The sequence below is a fragment of the Xiphophorus couchianus genome, chromosome 18 (assembly GCF_001444195.1).
Source record: "Xiphophorus couchianus chromosome 18, X_couchianus-1.0, whole genome shotgun sequence".
Taxonomy (NCBI): Eukaryota; Metazoa; Chordata; class Actinopteri; order Cyprinodontiformes; family Poeciliidae; genus Xiphophorus; species Xiphophorus couchianus.
The window spans coordinates 8042667-8059953 of NC_040245.1; the positions used below are offsets into that span (position 1 = coordinate 8042667).

Here is a 17287-nt window from a genome sequence, read left to right on the forward strand (position 1 = left end):
AATCTGTCTTCTGTGGCCATGATATTAAATATCATGTACTCTAATCCATTTTTTGAAATTAAAACTTAGAACCCAAAACTTGCACTTGAAATAATCTATATATAATCCATATATATCAACAAATTTCACTATAGTAGTTCTTCATCCATATATATTGATCGTTATTTTCTTGAGATGGTGTCATTAAAATGAATTTGGCACGTTACATAAAAAAGAAAAAAACGGTATTCATGTAAACTAGCTCTTTTTCAAAATAAAGACAGAATTTTTCTAGTAACTTTTAAAAAAGTAAAACAAGATGTCTCATGTGATTGTGGTTAAATTTGTAGTTAATTAAAAAGGCATTGGAACCCAGAAAAACAACAACAGTTTTATTTTTTAGCTTTTTTCTGAGGAAGAGTTCCAGAATGTTTCTTCTCTGTGGCATAATGTTCTGATTTACCTGCATGCTTCTCACTTGGACCATTTTCCTCCCAGGATGGTCGGCTACAATACTGCACAGGCCTCATCATAGCAGACAATTGGGAATCAATTTGAATTTACCAAGGGGATTTTTTTTTCACTTTAATTTGGACAAAATCTTCTAAGTTAAATGAGTTTGCATTGGCAGTGAGAGATGTAATCACCAGTGCTTGCATGAAAACAAAAATGTTGGCAGTATTAAATTGTTTGGTTGGATGAGCATCCTGCAATGCTTTTACATTTTAGCAAAATAAATAAATAAAACAAAATGAGCCAAACAGCTAAATTTATGAACATAGGTGAACTTTGCGCTGCCTCAACCACTCAGTAGCCCCCTTGGTTCAATAATCCACTTTTGGGAGACAGAAAAACAAAGTCATAAATGTCTGACTCACACTTCTATGTTTCCAATATTACATGTGTTTAAACACACAGAGTAGTAAATAGCAACCTTTGAAAACTGAGAGGAATAGCCACAACATGTCCCTCTTTACTGATAGTACAATCTGCCAGTCTGGCAGAATTTCATCACAGATTTAAACACTTGGGACACAACTAGGATTATTATCTTTGCACTTTTAAAGGTTTCTGTCCAGGGAGTCTCCATGGACCTCCGTCAGCCCCAGATTCAAAAATAAACTCTGAAGATTAGAACTCAAAAACCAGATGTTTCACCCTAGAGGAGGTACGGATTTGGCATGGTCTTCTCTCCGATTCTTTCTGTGCAGAAAGTATATCTCAGCATATCTCAAGATCTGACCTGCATTAAACACACGTCCCCCCAATTCAGGGCAGCTGTATCTAGACGAATGACACATGTCAAAGGTTACAGGTCGGAAAAAGTGACATCCTTCACTGAAGAGAAGAGGATCTATTTCGGGGTTTTTATGTAACTGGAAAACTCTCCCCTTGCCTGCATCAACAAGGATGTTTATGTGGTGTGACAGGTTTGTGCGGGTGAATGATGTCTGGGGTCCCCACACAGTGACAAACCAAAGAGGCGGATACAGAACCAGTCAGTCCAGCTGACAGACTGTCAACAGCAACTAAATGTAAGAATACTTAACCTGAATATGTCTCCATCCACTATTAGTGGAATCACAGTTTATGCTGAACAGCAACAACAGGGAAACTACAGTATGTGTGTGTGTATTATATTGTGTGTGCTGGCTTTGACCGCAACATTTAATTTTAATACTATTTATTACAGCTTATTGATAAAATTGTTCACTCGGTGGTACATCCAAGCAATACACAGGCAATTTAATCTGTAGCTGTGATAATTTCATGTATCTTCAAATTAGCTGTTTTTGTTCAAATAAAATTTTAGAGATTTACATAATTTTGCCTAATGACATTATTATGCTGCATTTCAATTACCTGGGAAGTTGGAACTCCGAACTGGGCTTGACATCACACTAAGGTTACAGTGTTCTAGTTAAGAAGTCACACTTTCTTCATGGTATTGCCATAGACATTGCTTGCAGTAGAGCTTACAAACTAAATTTTAAGCTTTACTTTCCATAAGCAAACTCCACTTTTAATTTGTTCAGTTTAGAGTTGCCTGCCCTACATGTAACATTGATTTTAGATGCAGTCTTTCTAAAATAAACATGTTTCCACCAGTTTAAGTGACAAAACAAGTTAAAGAGTAAAACACACACAACTAAATTCTTTTTGCAAATTACTTGCCTTGTGCAGTGATTTCATTTAGAAGTATTAGAGGAGAGGGTTCTAAATGCAAATCCATGCCACACTCTTAAGATGTTTATTTGCTACACACATTTAAAAGACAGATACCATTTTCCTTCCTCTTCACAATTTCTCTTAACCTCAATAAGATGTTGTACTGATGTTTGAGGTAGTTGACACAATTTGGAAAACTTCAAGAGTTATTAATAGTTTAATAAGTTACTAAGTCATCAGTAGAGTCAGGAGAGTCTTATACAGTCAAGATATTTTCTGACCTGTGTTTATAAGAACAAATTTTGGTTTTCTTCCTGTTATTTGAAAGGCATTCTACATCTCCTCTACATGTCCCAATTTGAGGAAGAAACAAGCCTTAGTATGTACTGTAGCTTCTTTCAACAATGTACAATCTTTATCAACACAAAAACATTTTGCATATCATGAAGTTGTTCTTCAGGGAGGGAATGAGATGAATTTCAGATTTTAAACTTCAAAAAAACCACATGTTCCAAAACATTTTTTACAGGTAGATCAACAAGACATCTTTCAATTCTGTCAGTTCTACCAGTCTGAGCATGTCCACCATTCTTAGACTCCAAGACTGCATCAGACTTGACATTATCATAGGCTGCTTCCAGATGTTCCATATGGATTAGAGAGGCCCTTATGTACGATTCATTGCTGCCAAGACAAAAAAAATCTCAGGAAGCAAACTCTTGATAGCAAGAAGTTTTTTTTTTATTTATTATTATTTAATTGCTATTTTGTTTTTACCAAAAACAGGATGACTAAAATTGTATCAGCACCAAAAGGTATTTATCCTTATTATAATCAAAGTTAGTTCTCAGCCAAAATACTCATATATGCAACCCTTATTAGCAATTGTCAACAAGTCATAGGTGAAACTAAGTGTGCTACGCAATACAAATAATCACCTGGCTGGAACACAGTTCGTCAAATAGTAAAATATAATTTAACAAAGCTTTGAGACAGATAATTTGCCTTAAGAAATTTGAATAATCAAGGTACGCGAATCATTTGATGATTTGTTACAGCCCTAGTTTCGATTACTAGGGTTTCGATTACTATGATAAGTGGACAAAATCACCTGTCATATTTGGTTTTGTCAAATACAATAGGTGTGCTTTCACTGTAAAAAAAATTCAGGAACCAGGGAGATCCATCCTCCATCCCGAGTTTCAGTTGCAGAAACTCGGACCAAATCAGAAAAAAAACTGGTAGATATCTACTACGAAAACCACCCAAAAACAAAGGAATTGACTGTGAACTAAAAGTTGAGCTTGAGTGGGAGATAGCTAAAGATGTCTCACTGGTTGAATAGTCCTTGCATTTTCTTTAATCTTCTCCTAGTTTATCATTCTCTGCTGCTCATATTGTTAGTTAATATTAAATTGCACTGTATTGTTGTTTGGAAACACAACAGTTAAACCTAATCATTAATGCTGAATACTAGAGAGATTTGCAGAGTTTGCATATTGATAAGAACCAACAATCTCAAAGAAATAAAATAAAGGAAGTGCAGACGTCCGCTTTTAGTTTCTCTGTACATTTGGATAGAAATACTCTCTCAATTTTAGATACTGATCAAATCAAAAATTGTCCAGAATTGTTTATTATTCACCATTTTAGGTTTGATTGGAGCCTAAGATGTAGCAGCTGCTCTCTCTGTGGGTACTGTTTCTACAAGACAAATCTGGCAGACTTCAATTATTAAAGATATGTGGATTATTACCAATTCTTGTGAGACAGAAGTGATTTTAATTTACTTTTAAAGTTTAACTGCAATAAAATTGTCATAAATGTTGGCATTTAATAGATCATTGCAAGCCTAATTGCAGCTCTGTCGTCTCTTTTACTGATTTCACAGTTTTCAATTGCCTATACTCCACTGCTGCATTAGGCAGAGATTTATGCCCCCAGATTGAAGTAGCACACCAACAGGAAGGGAAACCATTTAGCATGAGGCATAATTTACATTAAAAAGTTAAGTTTCAGAAAAAAAAATTCAGGAGCCCATAAAATGTGCCTTTCATTCATCTTAGTGTTTGTATGCTGTATTTTCATGTGTATGCATAATCTGATATGCAATCACTCATGCCAGAATGTAGACCCTGTATTTGTAGGATTTCTTTGGTAAATATTATTTACTAAAAAACAATTTTTCACCCACCTGTTTCCTCTCTGCAATTGGGACCTTCACCAATGCTGAGTCATGGCTATTTTATTTTAATCGTTAAGTGGAACCGGAACCAAACGCATACTGGTACATAATTAAACTTACTGGTCTCAAACTCCTAATTTTTCAGTGCAGCTTGCAAGAGAAAGCATTTTATGCACAAAGTTTTGAAATATCTGTTGTGCTGCCAATGAGTTCATCTTCCTTTATGAATTATTTCATTCCGTACATCCCTTAATTCTTTCTAAAACTTGACTGAAAAATCATTCTAATACCCTATTTAGACTATTGCATATCTGTCTTGTATTTCAGTGATTTACAGGCATCTCAAACACCACTTCTCGAAGGCTGGTGTTTCATCCTTGGTCATACACACCTGAATCAAATAGCTAAACTGCCTACCGAACATTTATTGACGCAATACAGAACTTCACTGCAGGATAATAATAATTAGGTACTTAAGTCAGGTGAGTTGAAGCACAGACACGTCTTAAAGTTGCAAGAAGCTGGCCCTCAAGAGCATTATTTTAAGACCCCTTGTGTATGTCGATTCGATACCAGAGTCACGTGGTCACAAACGCTAATTTTCTCAAGCTAGGATAATGCAACTTTTAGATTTATTGCTACTTGAACACATCTGAATAAAGTAATTACATCCAGGACTCTGATTGCATGCTTAGGAGGTAATTCAGCCATTTGACACTGGTGCATTGAAGTAGGGATGCATCTAACGGTGCAGTGGCACCGCCTTTGAGACATGGGTCTTGACATCCATGCCTCTGTCAAACGTGGCTCCTGCATTGCTTTCCTATGCATGTGACAGGACTTTTACCCTGTCTGTTGCAACAGACAGGGCAATAGTTACCCTTAGCTGTTATGTAAAATACTAAGATGTGGAACTCATACAGAATCAGTCCAATTTCAAAATTGCAGCAATGACTATATAACGTCATGTAATGCTAGGTCATGCAGACAGTCTGTCTGCACTAATGAAGATTTATTCCCCTCTGAATGCTTTTTGCTTGAACTAACAGTACATACTTTTTGATTAATCTGTCTAACAATTATGTAACCACTTGGGGGCACTTCATGGCAAAAGAAATGTACTGAATTGTTGCATCACATAACACTAAAAATTCCACTCTAAATCTCAATACACACTGTTGAAACCAAAAATGCATCAAAAGCATCATGGCAGTAGCTAAACATATAAGAGATTATACAGTGGACCTTGTTCAAGAGGTTTTGGAGAATATGTTATTTGTCACCTTCCTTCCTAATTTATTTTGGAGAAACAATTTCAGTTAAACATAGGGAAGTCTTTGATTAGCTGATTCTTACCAGGTAGTAGCACCAGACATGAATACTAAAGGCCGACATTCAGAGCTAAGCTTCAAAAAGGACTTGTTTATTGCTGCTTGAAAAAGAACAACAGCTTAAAGTCCCATAAGTCTTATAAAAACAGCTGTCAGCTTAAAGCCGGAAACCATTTTTAGGGCAACTTACCATCTTCTTGTTTCTTGCTTTTGTCCCTGTTGAGGAGCTGCATGAAGCAGAAGATGTGTCTTGGCTCCAACATTCCCTTCTGTCTGCTGTTTGGAGAACTGTGTCATTTTGGGTTTGGTTCGTCGAGGACTTTGAAGCAGCACCCCACTGCAACAACATCACAACAACAATCAAAACTGGCTCTGTCTCTGTGTGGCCGAACAGACGAGGACAGGATGAACGCAACAGCGGCCAGGGGAAAAGAAAAACAACAGGCTGAGGTCAGCGGTTGGGGAAGAGAAGTCTCCACTCTCTGTTCAGCTTGACAGAGCTTCACAAAGAAGGCTGTATGTGCAGATCTTCCTTTGAGAGAACAAAGATTATGACCTTGTCAAATATCCCAGTAAATACGTCTTGTCTTTGCCAGTTGCCCGCCATTAGTTGAAGCAGATCGTAGTGAATAACTGGGACGGTTATGCAGATGCCTAGGAGGCATGCAAGTCTCTCTGAACCATTCCTAATAGACCAAATCATACAAACTCCTTTCTTACACAACAGCTCTTCTGTGCAGGACACGCATAAGGAGCTCAAAAGGCCACTTTTGTTCCTGCACACTAAGTCTGGAGATATTTCATGGAACATGCCACCATGAGACTGGGTTCTTTTTTTTTTGGAAACAGTTTCATTCCTGCTGTTGCATCATTGAAGTACAATAACTGTCTGTTCTTGCTGCAGTCATCAGGCTTTAGAATCAAATATCACATCTGAGTGCCGAGGGTCCACATCATAAAACAGACAGAGACAGATATTTAAAGCTGAACCGAAGGTTGTTTTGTCACAGAATGTACCATCATCCTGCAAAAGTCACACATGCCACAAGAGAGAAATCTACTGTACCCCTTCATTTACTGGGACTGCAAGAGACTGCTCACTGAATTCACAGGTCTTATTGGAATCTCCACATAATGTGGAACACTTGTAGAAATGGTGATGGACATGAAATTCCAAACACCAGCTGCTTGCAGGTCTGGATAATCCGCCCGGATTTTTTCTCTGCAGAGCAAACTAAATTGATTTAAGAAAGTTTAAAAGCCATGACAAAGTATGCAGCAAGGGCTTCATAGCAATGTGTGCAGAATCAGCCGTGACTGTGCACACCATAACGCATCGAAGGTGCAGTCATAATTCTGATTTAACCCATGGAGGTCTGATAAATTTCTTATAAAAAGTGTCCCAGTACATCCTGTTAATTCTCTGTGTCCTTATAGGCAAAACAAAGAACGTATCGGCTATGTGATTTTAAAATATATGGCCAACCTCTTCAAGCACGCAGTGACAGCAGATATAATGTCATACCAGAATGTGTGACATTCACCTGCTTCTTGCGCGTAATGCAAGGCGTGTCAGAGGGTGATGAACTTGCACTCAGAGCTTCCTCTATGTCTTGATTAAGCTGGTCCAGTTTACTCATGATCTGGCTCATTGACTCAGACCATGGAGACGTGACCTGTGGAGACTCCTGAGGGTAATCAGAGAAGATCAGATGAGAGAGGTCAGCCAAACATTGCAACAGTTAGACTTAATCACAACCACTATAGGGAATACGACAGTTTGGTGATGTATTATTTTTCCTAATTGTCTGACATTATTTGCAAATAATTAAATCCTGTATTTGTTCATATTTACAACACAGTCTTTATCTTAAAGCAATAACCCTTTATATTACAGAAATTGGTAGTTATTATTTTTGATTGTTGTCTTTTTGTTAGCATAGTAGCTGTAAGAAATTAGCCAAACTGCCTACCTGCCTATCTAACATGGTAGGCAGTTTGGCTACCCTAGATTAATTAAATATGAATCTATTTTATATATTGAGTCTACAAAACAGATTCAACATATGAATGTATTTTATACATTCATATGTTGAATGTATAAAATATGAGTAACTTGTTCGACTGAAATATGGGGATAAGTTTTTTGATGATATGCTAATTGAGTAAGATCCACCCTTAAATGACATTTGAGAAAATACTCGCGGTAATGAAAAACAAAACCCTGAGAATTTGTCAGTAGGAATGCCACTACTGAATAATTTACTCGAAAGTATAATTGCGTGAAGTCAACATCTGTAAAAGTCTACTGTTTTAACAAAGAGGTACATTAGGAATATGACTTCCTACATGAAAGATATTAAACAGATTTCCTCAAACTGGAAACCCTCTTCAATAAGAAATTGTTTTGAATACTGAACTTAGTGTATTATCTTTAAATTGCAAGGAAGTAACAGACCAGACACCAGGCACCACTCAGCCTGATGACCATGCAGGGTCAGCTGACCGAGTGAGTGCTGGGAGAAAGTACCTCCTTCCACTGAATCCCTGAGGAATTATCTAAATCTGTCTGGGTCCCTGGTACCTTCTGGGGTCTTAAAGATCACTCCGGGTCACCAAGAGAAAAAAATTAAGTTTCCTATTTTACAGTGTGTGTCTTTCCAGTGCTGTGCTGACTAGGGAATGTAATATGTTTATCAGTGTATTAGTATATTTATCTCTCCAAACCTCTGAGTCTATTTACAAATAAAAAGAATTCTCATTCACCCCAGAAGAAAACCAAACTATCCCTAAAGGAAATTAAACAAAGTAAAAATACTGAGAACTATTTTGATTTGAAGTGATGATACATCATTTTATCTATTTTAATTCTTTAATTGAAAGATATAAAGTACGAACATGTGCATAGTACTTGCTGGGAGGAAACCAAGCTCAAGATTCTAAACCAAATGCTTGAAAACATATAAGAAGAGGAAGCTGAGGATCTTGTGAGCCGGATTGCTAATTAACCCCTGGTGTCAGACAAACAGAAATGCAAGAAACAGATGCCCTGTTTTCTGGCCTGCAGTCAAGCAGAATCTGGAAGGCACTCACAAAATATCTTTTTAGTGACATCCCCTCAAGGTGCTGTTTGGGAATGCAGACACTTCCCCTCAGAATGAGACAAATACCAGAAGGGGCTTGGACGCTCAAGTGAGACTCTCCCCTCAATTCATTTCTCCGTTCCCTTTCCTCTATATTTGGCCCTGGGAGTAGCGCAAAGGCTCACTGCCATGGGAACTGAGCTGGTGTGAGTCATTCCATGAGACAGATGCAATGTTATCATCAGGGGATGACAAAAAGCGAAGAGACTATAACTTTATCAGCACAAGTTGGACACATTGTGGAACCCCAACATAGGGGCTTTGAGATGGAAATGAGGAGCTAAGTGTGTGAGCTCTGGGCTCAGTGCCTAGTCTGTGCCACCCACTGAGAGTGCCAGAGATCACCATGGAGGTATCCCAACGTAGCAAGCGGTCATGCGAAAAGGGCATGGGCTACCTGGCTGCTTGAAGGAATAAATTACATTGGCAATACCCCGCAATACAAAGCAGCATGTGAACACAGCAATGTATGAGTGGGAGAGGGAGAATATGTGAAAGATATGTGTTTGTTTTATTCATATGTGAGTTCAACTGTAAAGGAAGACATTAAGTGGCAGACTGGGAACCTTGTGCATATAGTGCCCTCACATGGCTGACGGTGACAACTGCATTCTCGGCTTGTTTCAGAAATGATCCTAAAGTTTTACGCAAATACTAAAATCAAATATGTGTTTCTGTGCTTATTCAAATTAAGGCAAGCCGAAGCAGATATTTTTGTTACTGAATGTCTTTAAAAATAACTGATTTGTTGGGGTTTTTTAAACATTTTCCTATCTCAGAAGACTGTGTTGATTTATAATTTTGTTCATATTATTAAAGGTTTTGGTATATTTTGTTCCCTTACAACTCTAAACTTTGGTATATTTCACTGGAACATAATGTGTTAAATCATTAAGTTTATTTGTGTATATTTGTAAAGTGAAAGAAAACGGATACATGGCTTTCAAATACCTTTGCAAATAAGGAATAAAAGTGTGAAATCCCTTCCCAAGAGAATGCTTTTCAGAGTGAGCTTTCTCTGTAATTAAGGCTGAGAGTTCCATGGGTTTGTCTTTTTGCACATGAACAGACAAAAATTTTGCCAATTGTTTTTTGCAAACTTAGTCAAATATCAGGTGGTTGAATTTCATCCTTGAAATTGATTTTCAAATCTTACTCCAAATTCCCAATGAGATTTAGGTCTGGACTTTGCCATGTATTTCGCTCCATCCATTTTCCAATCAACTCTGACAAACATTCAAAAAAATGTAATTTAGTTCTTATCTGACTTTATTGTACTGCAAACAGGGGTGCTTGATACTGTCTTCCAAGCACTAACGAACAGGACAAGAACATAAAGAACAGTTTTTTTGAAAGCACAATTAATAGTTTACATGTGCACTTAGTATCTCACCTGAGCTGGGATTTTCTGATGTTCCTCCAGATAAATCATGACTACTTTGTCAAAAAAAAAAAAAAAAATCTACCTTGAAATATATACATAGCTCAAGAATCTAGTGGTCCTTTAAAATAATGCAACATCTGCTCTCTTTTACTTTGCATTTCAGCCTAAAAGCATTAACACGGTCTGTGGTGTGATGGCATGGAAAGTATTTACTGCACTCCTTTTGATAATATTTACTATACACTCCCTTGATTCCCTGCATTCTTGCTGTCCTCTCCAAAATGACCCGTTCAGAGCTGTGTGCCATTTGTGTGTAAAGCCAGCATTACCTCAGTGTCCTACCACCAGACAGAGAGGTTAATATGTACCAGTGCATTACCTCTCACCGTTATAAAAGGTATGGCAGGTATGTGTTGTTGGCTATGTTCCCTCTAGGCGTAACAAAGCATATATATATAATGGATTACAACAGGCTTATGAAAGCTCATGTAAGCTTTTAAATAGGCAATTAAAAAAAGCAGGCATGAAGGTCATGTGAAAAGGACAGAGACGCACCTCGAAGAGAAAGGGAGGCGAGGAAGGAGACAAGCCAGAAATGGAAGGTGAAGTTCAGTGCTAATGTGGTCTGATGTACTTTATCAAACTCAATTCCCAGCTATGGGAGGGGAAATAAAGCAGAAGCTGTTTGAATTCCTCCTGGATCTGTCTCTCACTTACAAATTGGAAGTCAGTTCACTCCTACACAATTATACGCCTCATATCTATTTCCAACGATAGCATGACTGCATTAGTGTCTTCTAAGAATCAATGGAAATTAAATCACCTAAAAATTTATTTTAAATGTTTTTAAATGCTTAGACAAATTCTAAAGTTGGAAAGTTTGATTTTTGTGGGGGGGGCGGGGGTTTCATGAGAAACTGCTGTTAATGTTCATGTTTGTGGCTGTTATCACATAATAGCGAAAGGCTCAATGGGCATGAATACTTTTGCAAGGCAACGTAAGGTTAAAAGAAATGTATTGTGTTGTTAATGGCATACCTCCTTGCTGCTTATTTCCTCCTCAGCCTCATAACCACATGTGCTGGGTGTGAACACACAGTCTGCTTGTGGCTCCATACAGCCTCGTTTCTTCAGTTTCCTTTTAGTCATATGGCGATCTTTACTATGAGACCACTCCAGGAACACATCATCATTTCCCGTCCCCACATCCTCCAGTTTAAAGTTAAACTTCTCTTTCTCCTCCTCTGATGATTCTTCTCTATCAGAGCTGTCGTAGACAGAAGCTTGGCTGTTGATGCAAGCAGAGCCGGTGCTGGTGGAGAAGGTGATGGTGCTTGGTCTTTGCTTCACGACATGCAGTAAGTCGGAGATTTTAGGAAGCAGGTTAGCAGTGATCTTCAGAGTGGATGTACAGGCCTGACTGATGATGGAACCATTTGAAATTGGCTCCAGCGCCTTCAAACCTCTTTGTGCAGATGTAGAATAAAGATTCAGAGAATAATCAGGTTGTTTTTGAACAAACTGGTTTAACTGAACTTCTGCTGCATGAGCAGAAGGTGGAAGGCAACAGTCTTCATTTGAAGCATATGATATGGAGGGATAATTTTCCACAAGAAGCTGAGATGTTCCAGGAGCTGCATCCTGTTTGGGTTCTTGAAAACACATCGTTTCTCTGAGGGCCATAGTGTTGTAACAGACAAGGGTAAAACTTTTCTTTCGATCACGTATATCCCCATCAAGTTCCAACTGTGGTCTTTGGTCTGAAGGGAAAAGATCATCTCCCCTTTGACCTTTTCTTTCTGAAGCATCCTCATCTTCTGTAGATAATTCTTGTGCAGAAAAGGTCACGCTGCCCAAAGCTGTCTGATGTTCTTCCAGACTCGCATCATGTGGAGTCTCCATTGTTATTTTGCTTTTGTTTTACTCATAGTTCAAAACGTAAATCCATAGGTATTTGTGCTTTGTATGGAACATGGCCATGTTTTTTAATCAAAAATATATTCAATTTGGTAGCCTGAAAGAAAGAGAAGTAAAACAGATGAGATAATTTGTATAAATCATATAAACAGAACAAATGCAAAATGGTGAATTTTAAAATTATCTGTACCATCTGAACAATTTTGCATTTTTCCACCTCAAAAATATGAACAGCATGCATTTGTGCTCAGAACCCTGGAGTTACTACTACCTGAAACTTTGAGTATTTTCAGGTAGTAAAGTTGAGTATTTTTTGAGTATGTCCCTACAAGTTTCTGGCATCGAAAGAATTTTTTCTTCTTTTTTTGCCCATTCTCTTTTGGAAAGTAACTCAAGGTAAATGAGACTGGACAGAAAGCGAGTAAACAGTTAGTTTCAAGATTTATCATGAATTTTCAATCAAGACTTTATCTTGTCAATTCTGTCTCATGAATATGCTTTGATTTAAACTATGGATCTCCAAAGTGAGGAATGTGGGAAATTTATTTAATCCTTGAAAATTATTTTAGACATCCTGCTTTCACAATTCAACAACAGTATAAATCTGGACTGCCAACACAGATGGTTGAGAAAGGTGGACACTTTTTAAATGTTTTAAGGTGGAGTTTTTATTTAGAAGAGCATTTCAAAAGATGTAGGCAAATCAAAAAGTTATTCAAATCAAAAACATTAGATGCCAAATTAATGTATTTACTATGTCTGCTTTCTTTTTGTTCTTTGCTTTTGTCAAGACTACTAAAATTTAGCAACTTGTGCTCAAAAGGGGACTTGAGTGGAGTCGTTTAGCATCTGCTCCTCCAGAGTTCTGCTCTCCTGGATCAGCCTGTCAGCCTTGGCAGACAGCTTCAACTTGCCAGATTTTCAGTTCCATTTTCTATACATTTTCAGACGGTGGATTGAACAGTGCTCTGTTAAATGCTCTGAGTTTGGGATTTTGTTTTATATCATAACTCTGCTTTAATTGTCCCTAAGATGTTATCCTTTCCTGTTTGATGTTTTCCTTGGTCATCATGATCATTAATATCAGCTGTATTTACTTAGCTTAAAGTACACACACTTGGAATTTATCCTATAAATTCCAACTTCTTGTTTAGTTGTGTCAAAGTAAAGGGAGGGGGGATATAAATAGGTATATTTAGTTACTCTCAGAATTTTTATTCATACTATTGAAAACTATTCCCTTTCCTTCTGCTTCATAAATATGCACAGCTTGTGTTGTGTTGTTCGATCCCATAAAATCTCAATAGAACTCACTAAAGTTTATGGTTGTAAAGTGTAAGCATGAAAAGACCGACGGGGTATGAATACTTTTACAAGGTAGCATTAATCCTCGGACGTTTCCTGAAGTTCTTTCTCTTCTACAATTACCAAAGTCTCAGTGTGAAGAGTCGAAGCGCACCTCTGCACACTTCTGATTAGTCAGTCTGGCCAAGAGTATGTAGGGAAACTAAACTCAACATCTGGCTCACACTGAACTGTTCATGTCTGGATCTGCTTCACATATGAGCAGTGACATCACTGCATAGAGGAATCTTGCTGTTCTTCCACAGGGGGTGATTTACAACACTTTACACCATTCATTAGAGCAGAAGATGTCCCCGGACGACTGCAGTTAGCATCCACCTTACCCCTTCATTAGGCTGTCCTTTAAAACTCACCTTCGACAATTTCCGAGGCATCCAAAGCTCATGTAGAAAATCAAACACTGCGTTGCTCTATCTCGCTTGTGCAGAGGTTTATCATCTTGTTCAACCACAAACATTTTTCTCAGAGAACATTTTGAGATGTGATAAGAGGGCAGCTGAAGCTAGAAACTTTCAAGAAAACAAAAAACCTGTTGTCTCCGCGAGCAAATTAAGCCTCTCAAGTGTGATTTCAAAACCTAAGAAAAGATTCCTCTTATATTATAAGCACTAATGTTAAATTTTATGTGGGAAAACACTGAAGAGCAATAAAAATCAGTCATTTTTGCATTTGTTGTTCCAGTAAGAAAACTGCTGAATGACAACAAACTCAGTAAATCTCTGCTTTCCAGTAAAAGCAAAGCACAAGGTATTTTTGACTGTGCTACAAAAATATGCATACACACTGATTTAATTTGTTGCAGCGTTTCTTTGTAAGTAAACAAACAGTTGCTTGCCATCCTCCAAGAAACTTGCCCCTACATGGTGAATTTGAAGTGTGCAGGCAATGAGAGTTCCCTCTAAGAAACCCCTGTGTTAAAAAGAAAAAAAAAACATATGCAAAGAGGGTCTCATTATCCTCTGGTGAATGCGAAGCAGATTTAACTGAAAACAAGAAGTCACAGGGTGAAAATGAACTGGGTGTGTTGATTGCCAAGGCCAGACCACAACTTACTTAGAAAAGCTTCTAGTTCAATTTTCAACAGAGAGGTCCTGAACAAGTCTCCTCATGCAGAAACACCATATAGCATATAACGCTAAACCTCAGCCAGGTATGATTATAAAAAGATGATGAGGAGTTTTTAGTGGATTCCTTCCTATAATGCTTCTGAGTCGAGTTAAAGGAAAACAGAAACGAAACAAAACTTACCTGATAAGTGGAAAACAGATGTCTGTGTTGCTCAAACAGTGTCACTATGATCATGGCAAAACAGTGACAGCCAGGCTGGTTCCTGTAAGCAAAGAGAGTTGGGCAGACCCTTGAGGAGCCACTATTATGTTCCCATAGACTTACTCTGACAAGCTGGCTGTCACACCCGCCTCCTCATGTTCTTTCCTTGGGAAAGGCTGATCAACAAGCAGTGACTACACCATTCAGAATATGTGTAAGAGCAGAGAGAATGTGTACTTGTTGATAGATGGAAAAGGGGAGGAGAAAGGAGACAGAGGCTGACGTGAGGAGAGGGAGAGGAGCAACAGCAGAGGTTGGCACTGTGGAGGAACAAGGTGAAATAAGTTTCCAGGACGCTCAAATAAGCTCCAAGGAATGGCTGAACTTTGAAGGAACGAGATGGAACCACTGTCGCAATCTTTTGCTTTAAAACAGCGGAGAGAGGAATGCTTTCAAGGCAAAGGAGATTAATGTGGAGCACCATAGTTTACATAAACATGGAGGATGTCACCTTCATAAGAGGTCTTAGGCATGTTTCACTACACAAGCTGACATTTAGATGCCTCCATGACATTATGAGTAATTAAGTAGTTCCATAGTTATCAGGGCAAGACTGAAAACCTTACATTACAAATTCAGTAAAAACATTCATATCTCTTGAGCTTTTTAAAACGTTTTTGTTATGGATAAGACACAATCAAATGCATTTTATTGAGACTTTATGGTCTAGACCAGCACAAAGTCAAACATAATTGTAAAGTGTAAGGAAAAATAATTATGACTTTCCTTAAAAACATGCTAATTTGAAGTGAGGTGTGGTGATATCACAGAAGAGATTGCACAGATGCAAAGCTCCGGTGGGAGAATGTTATCAGAAGGTAATTTTTAATTGTGCAGTCCAGGAATCTGACCTCAATAGAAAAAGTGCAAGAAGAAAACCATTTTTAACGAAAACCATTAGAAGTCTGATTGATTTCTCAAGCAACATAGGAAATACTATAAAAATGTGGGAAAAGGAGCTCCTGTCAGATGAATAGTTATTTAATTTTTAGAACAGGCAGACGTTCTGTCATACATATTCAGTACTAAATTCATTTTACATGGCAGTTCAGGTGGATCAGCCTGAGAGCTGCTGTGAAGTGCAAGTTTGCCATGTTAAAATATCTGAAGTATTTATATTTAGGGCACATGTTTTCATGGGTTATTGTGCAAATGAGCAATGCTAAAACTTGTTTCCACCGGTTTCATTTGAGAATCAAGCACCCATGAGAAAGTCCCAAATTTAACACTGGGAAAATAATTTTCACTTAAAATATTACATATTTATAAAATGAAATGTCTTTTTATGAGACTATTTTGTGTTTTAAAAACTGAGATACAAAAATTGCAAAAGATGACTTTGTACAAATCAGCAGCGACACAATAGAAAACTATTAAGCAACTTAAAGTATTAGTGCAAGGTAAGATTTGTTGAGCAAAGTGAAAGACATTCCTGGTGCCTTTGTTGGATATATCAGTTTAGATTTCCTCTTTTGTATGAAATTGTTGCGGAAAAGGGACAAGTTGTTGAGTGGTTGCTTAAAAGTTAGTTTGTTTTTACTTGATTACGCTGATACAAGTAAGAGTGACGATATGGGATTTTGATAAAAACGTATGCTGGTCATGCTTACTCTATTAGATAGAGGAACAAATATGCCAGCTCCAACTGTATGAGAAGGAAAGAGTGAAAAAGAAACACAGGAGAGAACAAGCCTAACAAAGAGAAATCTATCAGAGCTGTAGAGGTAACAAGTCCAAGGCCAGTGGGAGTGAGAAAAGCTCAACTTAACCACAGCTGGACGTTCTCACTGGCAAGAAAAACACTGGCTTTGCTTCTAAAGGAGACAAGTCTGAAACAGCAACAGCAGGGGCAACAACAATAACGGAGAGCGAGACCATTGTACATTGTTCAAGAAATGATTAATTTAGCAGATTCTCATATATAGAAATACTGGAAGGAAATGCATTTGGGTGAGTTTGATCATCTGACAAGAAAATGTTTGAGCTATTTGGCTTCAGAGACAACAAGAATGTTTGTCAAGCTTTAAAACCTGTGAATACTGTAAAGGTGGTCTACCATGATGATGGCAGCATAATGCTTCAAAAGGGAAATTTACAAACAAAAGAATATCGCATCATGCTGGTGGTAAATTAAATGAAACATGTTAAGGGTTTTTGATGAAATGTACTTATATGATAGTTTTCTTAAAACAAAACTTCAGGGGGACCTACGGCTAAGAGAAAGTAAACTAGCAGAGATGAATAACAAAAGCCTGGAATCTGTAGGTGGTTCAGCTCAGTTTCAACCCCCTGAGAAACACACACATAACACGAAAAAAAATTACTAAGGTCCGCTTTGACTGATTTACTGAAGTAATAAAAATATCAATTTCCAGTTCCTTCGCTGCTCATTTTTATTGGAAACATGGAAAACTGAGTTCATGACAAAAGAGTTCACAGCATCAAAACTTGCACAACAATTTGTTAGTTTGTTAATTAGTAAGTT

At 37.7% G+C, this 17287-nt stretch overlaps 1 protein-coding gene across 1 annotated transcript in view; it reads right to left on the reverse strand.

Annotated features, from left to right (window-relative positions):
* The window catches only part of stard13b (StAR related lipid transfer domain containing 13b), a 65672-nt gene extending 50714 nt beyond the window's left edge, over positions 1–14958 (reverse strand). The window contains exons 1-4 of the mRNA XM_028045489.1: positions 14722–14958; positions 11230–12205; positions 7209–7352; positions 5855–6001 (exon numbers count right to left, since the gene is read on the reverse strand). Of these exons, the coding sequence (XP_027901290.1) occupies positions 5855–6001; positions 7209–7352; positions 11230–12093 (1155 nt within the window). The 5' untranslated portion in view covers positions 12094–12205; positions 14722–14958. The remainder of the gene's footprint in view (positions 1–5854; positions 6002–7208; positions 7353–11229; positions 12206–14721) is intronic.
* Between the last annotated feature and the right edge of the window lie 2329 nt (positions 14959–17287).